Genomic DNA, 16,719 nt, shown 5'->3' with positions numbered 1-16,719 from the left:
AGGGATCATTTCTCATATATCAGACTAAACAAAAATACAACAACGAGAGAAAAAAGCTCCTCCAGAATTGCACATGCATCTAAGGGACGCTGAACTTATCCTATAATGTGCTTCTTGCTTTGAACTCTGTTACCGATCTTAAAAAAACCTGGACTGGGTTATCAAAAGTCAAAATGATGTCTTAGAATAAAAATTGCTATGCTCCAAAGTGCAAACACAGACCTTAGTTCAGTGTGAGCAAACCAGTGCAGACACACACTCCTCCGCTATTTGCAGAAACGTGACATGACCAGTGCAGGTAGTGCTGATTACACTAATTAGGGAGGACTTGAGTTAATAGAAGCCACTGAAACAAAGGCCAAACAAAATACATACAAAAGAGACTGAACTACAAATCAACAGGTGAAGTTAACCAATAGACACAATCAAACATTTACAGATCATAACTCTGAAATGTTTTCATCAGAATGAAAACAATTATACGCAGGCCAAAACTCTTTCAGAGGCTTTAAGAGAAAGTTGTGAGAATAGGACCCACACTGTCGCACAGGCGGTTCATCAGCCTGATTGTGTGAAACTGAAGACCCAAAGAGCAGAACCGGCACAGACACTCACACTTTAACATATGGAAGCACTGAGATTACCAACATTTGATTTGCTGTTTGTTAAGTTACAACATCTAAAATTGTGCATCTAATAAAAAACAATTAAAATGTTTGCTCACAGATTATCTAATAAAAAAAGTATACAAACTTAGTGAGTGTCTGGCTCCGTGATAGATGATCAAAGACTGACACCTGGTGGTACAACACGTGAAGGTCAGGCCTGTTTCAGCTCATGAAATTATATCATGAGACCCAGTTAAAGGCTTAGTTAGCCAAAATGTTACTTTTGCCAAAACGTTTACTATATTCAATTTAAGTCAAGGAAACTAATGTCTCCCAATTTATTTATTTTTTTGTTCATGTTTAAATCAGCTTAAAGAAGCCTGAATGTGTTGAAACATAATTAGAAATATGTAAATGCTGTCAAAGCAGCATTTTAGTTGCAGGTTTTTACAATTTGTCACAAACTGTACACCTGACATTTGCAAAATATCTGCATAAACCATTGCATATACATTATACCAATTTCTTAAAATTTAGTACAAATGTCAAGAATATGTGTCTGAACAGAAACACATGTAATACATATAAACTGCAACTGGACTTGTTTTACAGAGGGAAACAACTACAATGTGGTAATTTGTAGTTTTGTAGTGTTAACTTTAAAATCTGAATAGAAATTAAAAAAATAAAATAAAATCACAAAGATCTGTCTTTCAGAGGTAAAGTTAGAGTGAGGTTGATCACTATGAAAAAATAAGTGTTTAACAACTTGAAAATGTTTGTTAATGTAAAATTGCTAATTATTTGGGGATTTCCTCATCTACAATACTTTCAAACTACAATACTTTCTCTGGTGCATTTTAGTGAAGTGACATTATCACAGTATCAGTGCACATGAAAAGGAATGTTATGCCTCCCCCTGCTGGTCATACAGACCCACATACGATCATTCATAAACAACTGTAGCTGTGGTTTTTAAAAATCATCCCTCTACACAGAAGTGTTTAACTGAATCTGGCTACTGCCTCAAATCCCAACTTGTTCCATAACCTTCAGAAGTGGCACAAGTAGACAAACTTAATAATCAATAAAAATAGCAAATTACTTGCCCCCAAAAACTTTTTCAACAAGCAGCAGTGTTACATAATAATTTTTACTCATGTTGAGGTAAATGCTCTAAAATACAAATGTACAAGTTCTCCACTAAGAAAATAAATTCTTTGCGGAGCAATCTGACTAAGTTACTGAAAAAAAATCCAAAAGTATTTGAAACAGTATTGAACATGGTGCTGTTGATGTTGAACTCTGCTCCACATTTGTTCCAGTGTGGAACAATCATCAATAATGTTCAGGTCTTTTATTTTATGTACATTTATTTCTTCTTTACACTAATTGATCTTTTAGGGGGCAACACATTAATGAAACTATTAAAGAGAAAATCCATTTATTGTCAACACATTTCATTTTTGTGCTGTAAACTGCAAAAAGGTAAAAGGTAAGTGATATGACAAAGACAGCTTTGTAATAATCTCAAACTTGTACAATCCAATACACACTCACAGCCTGCCTCACTGGATGTGTTTGAATTAAATTCAACTTTTTTCCATATAGCGACAATTCACAACAAAGTCATCTCAAGACACTTTACAGAACAATGTCAAGACTATAAAGATGTATAGAAAAAAAAAAACAACAACAATTCCCTCCTTACTATTATGAAGCTAAAAAACTGCAGTGGACTGTAGCAGATTACAAAGGCATGGATCAGGTCTTTGTATTGCTTTGTCATATTGATCTTCTGATAAAACATTTAAAAACTTAGGACTTCAGTGTGTCATAAATAATGTCACAAATATTGTGACATCCCAATTCTGTATCATTTAATCCTCAAAGCTCTTAGTTTTTATGGTGATCATGTACTGACCAGTTACTACAAGGGTGCAACAGAAAAATTGCTGTTGTGTGTGCACGCGTGTGTGAATTAAATATATATATTTATTTGACTGTTGTATGTGTGTTTCACTCTCTATTCTAGAAAACCTAATATGTTGTGTTTGTATCTAAGACTCACAGATGCTGCAGTCAAATTATCTTGCAGTAACTTGCGTCACAATGTTTCCCAAATAAACTCAACTAATTTCCCCATGTGGTGATTAAGTATGTACAATGAAATAATTTGGTGTTCTGTCGCAACCAATTATGTACACTTTGGAGACGCGAGTGCCGACATGAGAGAGACACAAATTAGCTGCCATTTGTAACATTTATCCTTTCTGGATATCGGAAGCCACATCAAAGCAATTATGACCCGAGTGTGTCTACTTTGGAGTTTACCAAGTTCATTACACAAATTAATTTCCTAATTGGCTTTTGGCTTCATACGCACTTTCATCTGCTTTTTTAGGGTTCTTTTAAATAATGGCCGGCACATAAGAGCCACAACATAGCTGTGTGTGAATACAACAGGGGCAGGAGAATGGGCCACTTACAAATCAGACCTAATCAAAATCCCAGCATGAACTGAGGGACATTTAGCGATATGATGGCTCAAACACTAAAAGACTCCATGAGGTTACTTCTAACAGAAATTCACCCTCTAATATACTACAGAACACAGGAAAACTAGAATAAAGAAAAAACAGAGTTTATTTCCGAATTTTTTTAACACTTTAGAGGCCTTTTAATATCCTAACACATTTGCCCCTAATACCAAATAATGTCACCTTCCCAAAAACTGCTGTTAATATATATATTTGTTTCACTTTAAACAAGTCCATCTTTTAAAATCACTTCAGCCTGAAATAAACATATCAAATATTAATAATGTTTTTAACCCTTTAAAAGCCATTATGTTTACATAACTCCAGTTTTCAAGGGAAAAAACACTTTAATTTTGACACACGCACGCACACCATCAATCCAGCATCAGTAATGACAAACGTTTCATTTCATTGAGGCACCCTTGCAGAAAATCATAAAAAAAGTGGGAAATTTAGCTGCATGCTTTGAATAGGAAATTTTAGCACCATCTGGTGGACGAATATAAAAATTAAAAATAGAAAGCTAGTAGTCCAAAATGATTTAGTTTGTTAAGATAAATGTGCAATCAAAAATGGCATTTTCAATGGGACATTTTTTGTTGTTAGGATCAAATGTGTTGGTTTTTGTGTATCTTAGCCAATAGGCTAATTTAAGGAACTTACTTGAGCCTTTTCTTAAAATGTTCAAATCCAAACGTTTTGCAAATTTGAACTATATTCATTCAACACAGCCAAAATGGCTTGTAAATAAAAAAAACTAAATGGCACAAAATGTCCCTACGATTGCTTAAGGGTTAAATTTCTGAGGTTGTTTTTACGTTTGTATTTGCATGATGTATGGGTGTAACCACAAGAAATGACCTCGATCTTCAGTACTCAACTGGGTTGTTCTTAAACAAGTACTCTGCCTGGAATGAAAGAAAGCAAAAGTAATGATCAGGATCAAAATCTACCGATGTTTCATAATATTAAGAATTGAGTGAAAACTGGTAGTGTAATACCAGGAAGTCCACGGGATCTTGTGGCCGTACTTTGCAGCATTCCATCAGACCACGGGTCAGAATGGGCATGACATGCTTCATCAGGTAGTTCCTCATAGGGACTGACTGGACCTCCAATAGCTCCTCCTCCTGCTGCCTCTCTTTTTCCAAACCCTTAGTCTGACAAACATGTACAGTGCAAACAAACATCAGACAGACACAGCTGATGTATTTATTGATTTGCTAAGCACCAGGCTAAGCAAAGCATCCATCCTTGTGAAGTGATGACCCAATGATCATCCTAGTGTAACGCCCATTTCTGGTTTATTCTCCTCACCTCAATTAAGCTACATCATTATTCAAATTTACCACTGTCCTTGTGAAGAAGGAAAGCTACAGTTTATTGGAGTGATTTCCAAAATCAATGGAAAAAGATTTGTGTGTTGAGTGTTTTTGACTCATTATATAATGTTAGCTGAATAGTTAGCGTAAAGCTAAGAATTATACACTGTCACATTGTATGCTGATGACAAAGGTGTTAAGGTTGAGAAATGAAGTGAGACAAATTAAAAACAAGAACAATAGACAGTACGGACTTCATTTGTACTCTGGCGATGGTGGCACAGGAATGTAGAGCGGTTGTCCACCAATCTCACAGTGGTGCTGCATAGCAGCTCCCCCATCGGTGTGATTGTGAGTGTGAATGGGTGAATAAGAAGCAGTGTAAAGTGCTTTGAGTGCCAGTAGGTAGAAAAGTGCTATATAAGTGCAGAACATTTACCATTAATTTCCAGAAATGTTAGGACACTGTGTAAAACGTAAATAAAAAGAGAATGCAATGATTTGCAAATCATCTGAACCCAATTTTTGTAAATAATACAACAACATATCAAATGTTTAAACTGCAAAAAAAAAAAAAAAAAAAATGTAATTGCTCATTTTGAATTTGATGCCAACAACGTCTCAAAACTGTTGCAACAGAGGCAAAAACAGATGGTTTGAGGTTCACCACAAAATGCATGTTCAATGCCCTGAAAATGACATTTCTCAATAGAAATTCTGCAAAGGATTTTCATAATCTACAGTTCCTAATCATCTCATTATAGCATTCAAAGAACCTGGAAATTTTTCTGTAAAAGAAACCAGGCCAAAATCAGACACTGAACGGCCAAGATCTTCAGGCCCTTAGATAGATAGCACTGCGTTAAAAACAGACATGATTGACACCTCTGACAACCACGGTCAGTGAACACAGTTTGATGTTGCATCCACAAATGTACAGTGTATTAAAACACTACTATGAACCAAAGAAAATGTCACATTTGAAATGCTGATGTTGTACTATTTACAAAAATGGCTTTTTGTTAAAAATGACTAAAAAGACTATTTTTTAAAGGTTGACAGCAAGTTTTCTACTTACTTTCCTAAATACCTCAATGTGATAAATGTAATTAAATAATGCCTGGACCCTACCTTAACTACACAAGTTGAAAAAAATATCCTTTTTGTAACTCTCCATGATGAATCAATCACAAAGAATGTCATGTAGATGCCATGTAGAGGGCATGGATCTTTAAAAAAGTTATACATCATTATACATCCACAGACCTAGAATTCACATAATACATGGCACTTAAACAGATAGGCTTGTCTAAAACCAAACCCCAGAACCTACCCACTCCTCCCAACGTGCAGCCCTCTGTCTGGCTTCCTCCGCCTCCCTCTGCTCTTCCTCTGCCTTCACCTGGCCCTCTCTCCTCATCTCCTCCTCAGCCTTCCTCCGCTCCTCCTCCTCTATCTCCTGGGTGCTGAGGCCGTAGTTCCTGGGTTTGCCCACTGTGTCAAAAATCTTTTGCATGAGCAACAGGCAGTCAGGTTCATCACTGCTAGTGATCTCTGGAAAGGGCAAGAAGAAACAAAGCCAAGTTTGGTAATATATGGATATAGTAGTAATGCACTAAATCTGTGCCATAAATAAAAAATGTCAATTATAATTATGGTAAATTAGCTTGAACGGTGTCAAAACTGACAAAACAGTGTCCCATCATGTTTTACAATTAAAGACATAGCCTCATTTATTACTTTATTATTTATAAAGTTTATTATAAGTAAAAGCTTATCTTGTTAAGGGATGTGGGGGGTCATTGAGCAAACAACATAGTACACTCCAGACAGGTCACAAGTGTATTTCAGGGCTTACATGGAAACATATAGCTCTCCCTATATTACCCCTTTACAGAATGTAGTCATGCTTCATGTATTACCCAGGTACAGAGGGTTGATGTCCAGCTGATCAAAGTAGTTGACAACAGTTTCATCTTCCATGTTGGTTTTTCTGTATCTTGCCAGACGTTGTTGGAAGTGCTCTTGCTCGTAGTTGTGTAATTGCACCAGCCTCTCAGGCAGGTTCATCACCCGGTCCTTCAGGAGGGTGTCTGATGCATCCAGGCACAACACAAACTCTGTGCAACATACAGGGCACAGAATACTACATCACATATTGTAGAGATATTGCTGTAGTTCTTTAAAACGTACGGTAGCCTGTTGTCTCCCTCATATAAGATAACATTGTGATGATATACAGACCTGGCAGAATCTTTTTGCTAAATGAAGAAAAATGGGATGTTTCATCCTCTGATTCATGTTCTTCAGCTGTAAAATAGGAAATACACAGATGTGCATGTATGTATTTCATACTATCTGCATGTTGAGGTTATGCTAGTGCAAGAGGACCTTTGTCAGTGTCTCACCAGAGAAAAGCTCTTTGGCTTGTTCGTATGTCTTGGGAAAGCCATCCAGAACAAACCCCTGATTTCTGCATGGGTTTGACATCAGCTTATACTTCACCACCTTCACCAGCAGCGAGTCATCTAAAAGACCTAATGGACAAAAAATAAATAAATTAAAAAAAAAAAGACCTAATGACATGCGCCAGTGGCACTGGCTGATAACACAGAAGTGACCAACCCATAATGTTGTCATACCAATTCTGCTTTCATGGTTATACATGGTGGTTCCAGGCTATATACCCATTTCTAAATCTCTGAATGTGGCATGTTGGCTCTAATATTTTTAAATGGAAAAACACCTGAACAATCAGAATTGGCTCTCAGGCCAATATGAGCAAATGAACAAAAAGGTCCTTTATTAATGCCAAAGAAGCATTTGCACAGTACTGAATTATATGTCTAAATACTTCAATTAAATTTTTATTTTAAATGATGTTTTCACTATGTCATTGTCGGTTGCGTATAGCTCGGTGGGCAAAAGTTGCAGTTTTTTTGTATTTTTAAAATAAAAACAGTGCAGCAAACTTTGCAAAAAGTGAAGAGGTCTAAATATTGGCAGAAACAACTGTGCTGCATAAGTTTAACAGTTTGAAAGGCTGCAATCTATACGAGTACCTTAAAAAAATAAAATTAAGTTTAAGAACCTGAAAAAAATAAACTACAAAGATAGACTATAAGGGGAGATATTATGGGACTGCTTTTGCTACTATGCGTTTGTCTTATAACTACTTTTATAAGTAATTTAAAGGAATAAATTAATAACGACCTGAATCAGAGGTAAATAGATTTTTGCCAATGTGGTGGCTTTTTACATGGTTAAGGGGCTAAGATGTAAGCAACCGTCAAACCAGACGTTACAACTTTTCATGTTTAACTCTCTTCACAAAACATAAAGTGTAGAGTTTACCCCTATCACTTACACTTTACACAATTGTGGTAGGAAAGAATCAAGGAATAAATCAATAACTTGCATCTACCTGACACGAGTCCTGTGGGTTTCACTTAATGTGTTGCCCTTAATACTATTTTAAAAGAATTCCATTTAACACAAGAAACTACCATTACTTAGTTGTCCATACCTCCATGTTTCTCCATACTGTCCTTTATGCTGTTGAGCAGCTCCTGGGCATCTGCTGCTGAGTCCTCGTGCTCGGCATCTGCATCAGCATTCTTCAAGGTATTGTCCTAGATATGAAGAGGAAGGTATATTAACTCGTCCATACAGTTTTGCTTATGTCAATATTTCTATATTATCAATGGATCTACATTTATAACAGATCACATGAATATGTGTATTGTCAGAGGTCACCAGTTGTGTGATGGTTTCAGAGATGATCTCCTTCAGACTGATGTGATGCAGCTTGTAGTGTTTACAGATCTCTTTGGACACTGTACTCTTTCCCACTGCAGGAGGACCCAGTACACACACACGGATGGGCTAGGGAGAACATACTACATGGAGTGTACCAGTAAAACTACAAAGTTAATAAATAATTTGACACACAAATGTAATATAAATGGAGAACTAGCAGAATAATTATTTCTCTGAAAACCTTTAGTTGCCCATTTATTTTTGATGGAAACATTTCCTGTTTTTAAGTGCTAGTGTACACGTTTCTGCTTTAGAACCTACCAACAGTCCCCTGGTCTGCCGGTACTCCTCCACCACCAGCTCTATGTTTTCGACCAAACCAGACTCACACAACCAGTTGATAGACAGTTCCTTGAGATACACACTCTCCATGCGAAGGTTGACCAGTAAGGAGTCAATTTCCATTGCCTGATTTAAAAAAAGGAAAAATAATAAATAAATACAAATACAAGTTTTAATCTACCTTCACATGCTCTTTTTAAAATAAATACATACAAATATGTATTTATTTAATATCTTTTATTATCTCTCTAATCTCAATTATTTCTTTAAAAAAAATTGTGCCTGCTTTTTGGGTTCTAAAATGATTTTAGGGGCAGCATGAATCAAATTGTGAACAAAGCACTGGAATATTTTGAACTTAAGCTCAAGAATTTCTTATTTACACAACCAGCAGTAACAGGGCAAAACTATCATTCATTTGGAATCACGTTTGTGCCCACTTAATGAGCTTAAGTCTAATATTTCTTTTCTTTTTGGACTCCACCGACTACCACGGGAATTTTTTGATTCTTTAGCTGCTACATGTTTCGCTGGTTTCCCCAGTGGTGTCTAACTGTGTCTAACCGATGTTTGCTGCTGAGCAAGTGAGTAGTGAAGAATGTGGTCTGGACACTAAACAATGAGATGACACCTTTTTAAAAAGATAAATAAACCTAGCTTAGTTCAGCATATTCTATCACTTTTATTTATGTCACTCAACTATAAATCAGTCCTCCAGGCCTGTTATGGCCTAAAAGGCTTGATTTCATGATAGATTTTCTAAAATAAATTGTAATGCATGTTGCAATGTTTGCAAGGTCATGCAGAATGTATGTGGGATTGGTTGAATTAACTGTTGCAATTGCAAAGTTGCAAATATCTGGAGATTTGAAGAATGTTCTAGTCAGCTTAACGGTTTAGTGGGAGTCAAACTATTTATTCTCAGGCTCTAAATGTCGTAAAGTTTGTATCATTGAAACATGAATGTAATCATGAGTCAGAATATAGCCAAGTAGATTAAAGGCTCAGTTTAATGTTGTTATTTTTTGATAGCCTGGTATGGTGTATAGTCAAATACTGTAGTTTGAAATTAATCAGCCGTTACATTTCTACAGAGACCCTTTTCTGCCAGTAGAAGAAATTATTATAATTCTAATATTTAAATTTTTATATTTTATATCATAATCTGAGCTTTATATTATGGACTTACCATTGTTTTTAGTTCTTTTAATATTATTACTAAGCTGTTAGGAATTTTGTTCTCTTTTATAAGCCGTAAAATTAAAAAAATAAGAACCTCTCCTTAGCATTACAGCAAACCAAGCCCAAACAAGTTGAACATACACTTAAGTCCCGTGTGAGGAAGACTTCTTCAAAATGTTTTTTCTGGATCTTTCCTGGTCCAAGTGCAGAGGCAACTGTCTGGTAGAGAAAGATATGATTTTTCATTGCTACATATTTAACACATTCACAATCTATGTTTTTAAAAAGCTGTCTTGATCGGTTGACACAAACCTTCACGATGTCCTCCATGGTGTTGTTGGAACTGTCCACAGCTAGCAGGTAATATGGCTTGGGTGAATGCTCAATCACATTCTGAATCACACTAAATGTATACAAAGAAATCATAAAGGTTTTTTCAAGTAAATTATTTACATTACATTATTAATACATTCTAATACATTATTATTTGAATCGTTAGAATACTTTTTTTCTGCACTTTACAGCATAAATCTGGAATAAAATAACACAATCTTGGCTAAAAATGTTACTGTTCCAACAATAAATGATGCCAGCCAGTGTCCAGTAAAAGTCTAATTTCTGAAATTACATCATTCAGCATGAGAATAATCTAACACGGTAAAGGAACCAAAGAGCTTTTCAGGCAGAAGGGACCAGGGAAAGGGTTGCAAAATAGCTCTTTACTATAAGCCCTAAAATAAATAAATATGGTCCAATTTTCATTTAGGATGCATAAATTTTAAGTACTATTTGCTAAAATGCTGTAAACCTGCTGATTAATGCTACAGTTTGGCATTAGCAATCTATGTGTGTGTGTGTGTGTGTGTGCGTGTGTGTGTGTGTGTGTGTGTGTGTGTGAGAGACCTTGCTAGGTCCTTATTGTGAATTGTAGGAACAACATTGATGCCATCTCCAAAAACAGGTATTGCTTGTTCTTGTCCCAGCCATGATGTCTAATAAAACAGAGTATTTGCATTATTAACACATGCAGCAAATTAACATTTTCCAGTTTACATTTAGACTTTCTTTAATGTAAATAATATGGGTAATTGATTACTAATTACTCATGTAGTAGATCACTTTATTCCCCATTTAGAATGGATGGCAATGTTAAATAAACATGACCAATAAATAATGTGCCCACTTTCAGTAAATTGACTATGGTATTTAATTATGGAAATGGCATTTGAAATCAGTTTTGTTCCAAAAATCAACTATTCTAAATAAATAACAGTGTCATGATTCAACTGGGTAGAAAGAAAAAGCACTGATTTTGCTTTTGTCTCATACAATAAGTTGAAGCTTAATATATGAGGATTCTTTGCATTTTCTATCTGCCCTTCTGAATTAGTTAGTGCCCATTGGGTTATCAAGGATTATTTGAGAGGAATTCACAACATCAAACTAAGCTCCATTGTTTTTAATAGAGCGACTCTTATTGGACATTGTTTAAGAATGTACTCAGGGAGACTGATATGGCTGTGTGTGAGCTCGGTGGTGTTAATAGCTCAGGAGGAAAGTTATTCTATTTTAGTAAACAGAACCCAAAACAAATTTACACATACAGTAATAATAGAGAATCATATAGCAAAAATATAAAAGACACATTAATGAGCAAAGCAACATGTGCAAGTCTCTATTTTTCAAACCTTACCTTGAAAAAGTAATGGAAGATCTGCTCTCCCATCCCATACTGAAGTCCGGATGCCACCACGTATGTCGAGAACAGCTTTCTGTTCTATAAGTAACAACCATGTAGAAGGGTGATTTGTCTCAGTTAGGTGTTTTCACTACAAAATCTAACAAATCAAGAATAAAAAAACTCACAGTTTTGCCAAGTTTGGCCACAGTCTTCTCTAAGTCAATGTGTTGACTGAAATTAGGATGTGCTTTTCTTTGCCAGAAAACCTCATCAGTGAAAGGAAGCTCCGGATCATGCTGTTACAGAACACAGGGAGGGGGAGAGAGAGGGGGAGGGGGAGGGGGGGAGAGAGAGAGAGAGAGAGAGAGAGAGAGAGAGAGAGAGAGAGAGAGAGAGAGAGAGAGAGAGAGAGAGAGAGAGAGAGAGAGAGAGAGAGAGAGAGAGAGAGAGAGAGAGAGAGAGAGAGAGAGAGAGAGAGAGAGAGAGAGAGATATCTCCCCAAGTAAATGTAAATAAAAGACTTCAACATCAAACTGAAAAAAGAATCCTCTCTAGTATCCATAGTTAGATATGACATCTACTATGCTGACTTAGAGTAGCTCACTTATTACCACTGTTCATTACAAGAATTTTAAGTTTTCACCAGGACATCAACACTGCTGGCTACTGTGTCCTGAAACTGAAAATTAAAACCTTGGTTCACATTCTGCTTTTGTTACCATTGGAATAAAGGTTTAGTTATGGAAAAGTCCAGGTTATGCTTTAGTTAAAATCCTGCAATGGAAGCCCACCTTTTGATAACATGCCAGGTCTACAGTGGTTTGCCTTCAAGGGAACTATTTATGCATTTCTGACCAGTCTGCAGCTGGACAGTCCCACACATGGCAAGCTATGATGTATGTTTTATTTTTTCGGACACTACAGAGTACATACAGTGCTTTGCAAAAGTGTTCACATCACTTTAAATTTTCCAATTAATTTCACGTTACAACCACAAACGTAAATGTGATAGACCAACACAAAGTGGTACATAATTGTGAAGGGAAAGAAAAATGATAAATGGTTTTCAAACGTTTTACAAATATCTGAAATGTGGAAGTGGAAGCAATTTCCTTCAGAAGTCACCTAATTAATAAATAAGAGTCAACCTGTGTGTAATATAATCTCAGTATAAAACACAGCTGTTCTGTGAAGCCCTTAGAGGTTTGGTAGAGAACATTAGTGAATTAATAGCATCATGAAGTCCAAGGAACACACACAAGTTACGGAGTAGTTTGTAGCAGGGTTAGGTTATAAAAAAAATTCCAAGCTTTGAACATCTCACTGTACAATCTATCATCCAAAAATGGAAAGAGTGTGGCACAACTGTCTTACACAGTAGTAGCGACTGTGGCGCAGGAAGGTAGAGCGGTTGTGCACCAATCTCGCAGTTGTTGGTTCAATCCCCAGCTCCTCCAGTCACATGTGGAAATGTCCTTGAGCTGTCTCCCAGTGAGTGTTTGTGTGTGTGTGAATGGGTGAATAAAGTGTAAAGTGTAAAGCTTTGAGTGCCAATAGGTAGAAAAGCACTATATAAGTGCAGACCATTTACAACTGCAAACCTTCCACCTAAACTGACATTCCGGTTCAGAGAAGCAGCCAAGAGGCTCGTGGTACCTCTGAAGGAGCTGCAGAGCTCCACAGCTAAGGTGGGAGATCTGTCTCCCACACAGGACAACTATGAGTCATGCACTCCCCAGATCTGGCAAAAGGAAAGCCATTGTTGGAAGAGCCATAAGAAGTCCCCACATGCCATGTGGGGGACCTAAAGGCAAAATCCTATGTGTTGTGGAAACCTAACACTGCTCATCATGCTGAACACACCCTCCCCACCGTAAAACATGTTGTGGGATGCTTTTCTTTAGCAGCGACAGGGAAGCTGGTCAGAGTTGATGGGAAGATGGATAGAGCCAAATACAGAGCAACCTTAAAAGAAAACCTGTTAAAGGCTGCAAAAGACTTGATACCGAGACAGATGTTTGGCTTCCACGAGGACAACGACCCTAAGCATCCTTCCAGAGATACAATGGAATGGTTTAGTTCAAAGCAAAGAATTCCCAAAAGTCCAGACTTGAAAATTGCTGTTCAAAGATTTGACTGAACTTAAGCTATTTTGCATAGAAGAAATGGGAAAAAGTTTTATCTAGATGTGCAAAGCTGGTAGAGACATACCCCAAAAGACTTGTATTTGTAATTGCCATCAAATGTGGTTCTACCACGTACTGACGCAGGGGGTTTGAATACAAATGCAAAGTGCTCAGATATTTGTAAAAAAAATTATTGAAAACCTAGTATCATTTTCCTTTTCACTCCTCAATTATGTACCACTTTGTGTTGGTCTAACACATAAAATACAAATAAAACACATTTACATTTGTGGTTGTAACATCAATAACTTTGGAAAAATTCGAGGGGTATGAATACTTTTGCGAGGCACGGTACCACATCACATGATCAAAAAAAAAATGCACAATTACTTTCAACAGGAACAAAACTAAATAAATACACAGATGAACAACCTGTTGTTAAGTCAGGTTCTAAAAAGGTGCTCTATGATTACTTACAGGATCAATAGACTTGCTGCACGCCCAAGTCATCACTGTGGAGATGAGGATGAACATCTTTGGTCCAGAAAAACTGTTAATTTCATTGTGGAGAGCTAAAGGTAAAGTAAGTAAAGATAAGTTGTTACCAAATTTATGTTTTTTATAAACCTAATTATTCTCTGGCATATCAAATCATTTTTATTTTGAGGCTCTATTTAAATAGCTTTACACAACTTAAAATAAAAACAAAAATGTAATTTTTCTTGTAATAAGCCTTTATGGAATACTTCCTCCTCAGCTCTGTATGTATGTTTAATTTAACTTGTCTCTTTACTAAAATCTAGAAAAAGCGTAATATGAGCTTTTTAAAAAAATGAAGACACAGATTATTAGGGTGATTTCCCTTTAGTTGGGATGCTTTTTTAAAGGAAAAGGACATTAACTGAATCAAAACAAAAAACAAATATAATTTACAAACATAACAAATAAAATACTTATAAGGAATCAGGCATTGTTCTAAACACCTGGAAACAGCAGTATACAGAAGTGTAGTTTTTTCAAACAGTACAATATTTTCCATAGACAAATGTTAATACATTACAAAATACAAAAATACATACAAAATGTCATTCATGACATTAATGGACATACTGTATATTGATTTCGATAACAGATTTTGATCACATTGTACATACAGATTAAGAGTTCATAATGTTCATGATACAGTATGTAGCTCTACTACTCTCAGAAAGACAGTATGGCTGTGGATCATTACATAACACACAGCACTTCTGTGTGACACTTACTGTAGATAAAACTGATTCAACTGACAAATGAACTGTGAACAGTCTTAAAGGTAACAGACAATAAACTGACTTTGGAGCGACACAGTACTGCTTACCTGAAACAGCCCATAAGGCTTCTTCTACCTGATCAGTATGTTGAGTAATGTTGTAGATGACAACATCACAGTTCAACAGTTTTGGAAGAAGCTCATCCCTGCCCATGTGCTTGCATTCAAACAAACAAAAAAAGAAATAAATAGAAATCCACTCTCAAAGTTTAAAAGTAACTGGAAAAGGCTTAACACTCAGCACACCACTTTAAATGGACAGCTATTGTTGGATTAAGTACTTACTAAATATTCCTCCAGCACATATGGTCTGTCCTCAACAAGTATTTCAGAAACGGTTCCAACAACCTGAAAATCTGGAGTTCTGCTCTGGTTTGGTATCATCTTCTCCTCCTCCGCCTCCTCCTCCGCTTCTTCATCTGGTTCAGGTAATGCTCCGACGACATATTCGGACAAAAACTGCAAAGATTCATTCATTATCAGCTTTGCGTTGCTGAAAGTGTTCCACGGTAATCAGTGTGTGCTAAGCTACAATCCCTGCTGTAGTAAGAATGGCTACTAAAGAGCTAACCTCGTTACTTAGCCTAACAACTGCTGAGTCAAATTAAAACCGTGACTTCCGACATCCAACAATCAAATATATTTACCTTTGCAATGCATTTGGATGCGTAACAATCTATGTTGTTGATAAAAACTCGTTTTGGTGACTGTTTGATTTTCTCCATCATCGGCTGAAGCGTTAGCAAGAGTTGTTGGTGTCCTGTTGCCGTAGTGATGCGCGCTCACGCGCGTGCTCCTGCCCACGTCCTCGCCCTGTTTGAAATTTGAAAATATCCGGTAACAGGGGAAACTTTAAACACAAGTTTGTAGGCTGGTTTATTCTGGTGCGAATCTGTAAACCGCTTTAGTTTAAGATTTTTTTAAAGTGCGTAGGTGTAAAATTGCAGTAAGGATTGCAGTATTAGTACTATACTACATTATTGAGGATTCTGCTTGCAAAATTAGTTTTGCAGGTTTAGGGACTAAAAGTAATTGGATACACAAGCCTAATTTTTTTCTGCACGTGGTCACCTCATATTGACAGACAACTACACATAAAATCTAAAAGGCGACTCTTAAACATTTCTAACGAACGTCTGATTTATTTGTGCATTCAGCCTGCTAACAGTTGACATATGATTGTCCAAAACATTGTCACACTTGCCATTTGCTTTTAAAAATCTGTATTACTCACATAGTTCTTTCTATAATGATGTGAACCTACTCAGATAAAAGCTAAGACTTTGTACTGTAATGTAGAAAACATTACATTACAGCTGCAGGTGATGAGGTACTTTTTTTTATCTCAACAGTGAATCTGTAAACTCCAATACTACAGAGCAGCATCCCGAATACCTATCCGATTGTAACACTTATCGGGTGTGGGGTCATTGGGGGCTGGAGCCTGGCTTAGCTATCATAGGGCAAGAGGCAGAGTCCACCCATGGACAGGTCACCACTCCATCTCCGGGATAATTACAGAGACAGACCAATTACATTCACACCTAGGAGCAATTTAGCAACACCAATTAACCCAAGTGTGTCTTTGGACTGTGGGAGAAAATCATGTTGCTGAGCATCCTGATAATTAAAACTTTATAAATGAGCAAGATACACAAGCTCCATATGTGTTTTTACTCACCTAAACTTTATATTCTGTCTGTGATCTGGGTAAAGTTTGTGATGTAAAGAAAAACAAAGAAATTTGTTAATTGCTCCTGATCTTTTTTTGCCACATTTCATCCTTTATTACATACAAAGCTTTAAGCCATTTTTTAAAAAGTTATGTATTAATTTTATTCATTAAA

The 16,719-nt window shown here is 36.4% G+C and overlaps 1 protein-coding gene across 1 annotated transcript; it reads right to left on the bottom strand.

The window, feature by feature from the left end:
- Nucleotides 1-3,360: 3,360 nt before the first annotated feature.
- On the bottom strand, nt 3,361-16,648 carry ak7b (adenylate kinase 7b). The gene is made up of 18 exons (XM_067480005.1): nt 15,520-16,648; nt 15,158-15,331; nt 14,921-15,029; nt 14,038-14,132; nt 11,620-11,730; nt 11,447-11,530; nt 10,657-10,745; nt 10,066-10,156; nt 9,895-9,972; nt 8,551-8,697; nt 8,227-8,355; nt 7,997-8,102; nt 6,879-7,007; nt 6,715-6,780; nt 6,393-6,590; nt 5,804-6,024; nt 4,150-4,308; nt 3,361-4,056 (listed from the first exon to the last, which is right to left on the bottom strand). The coding sequence occupies exons 1-18, from the start codon at nt 15,598-15,600 to the stop codon at nt 4,018-4,020; spliced, it is 2,106 nt and encodes a 701-aa protein (XP_067336106.1). The 5' UTR covers nt 15,601-16,648; the 3' UTR covers nt 3,361-4,017.
- Nucleotides 16,649-16,719: the final 71 nt, after the last annotated feature.

The sequence above is a fragment of the Channa argus genome, chromosome 16 (genome assembly GCF_033026475.1).
Source record: "Channa argus isolate prfri chromosome 16, Channa argus male v1.0, whole genome shotgun sequence".
Classification (NCBI taxonomy): domain Eukaryota; kingdom Metazoa; phylum Chordata; class Actinopteri; order Anabantiformes; family Channidae; genus Channa; species Channa argus.
The sequence above is the reverse complement of the archived record's forward strand: the minus strand, read 5'-3'. Positions and strand labels throughout refer to the sequence as shown.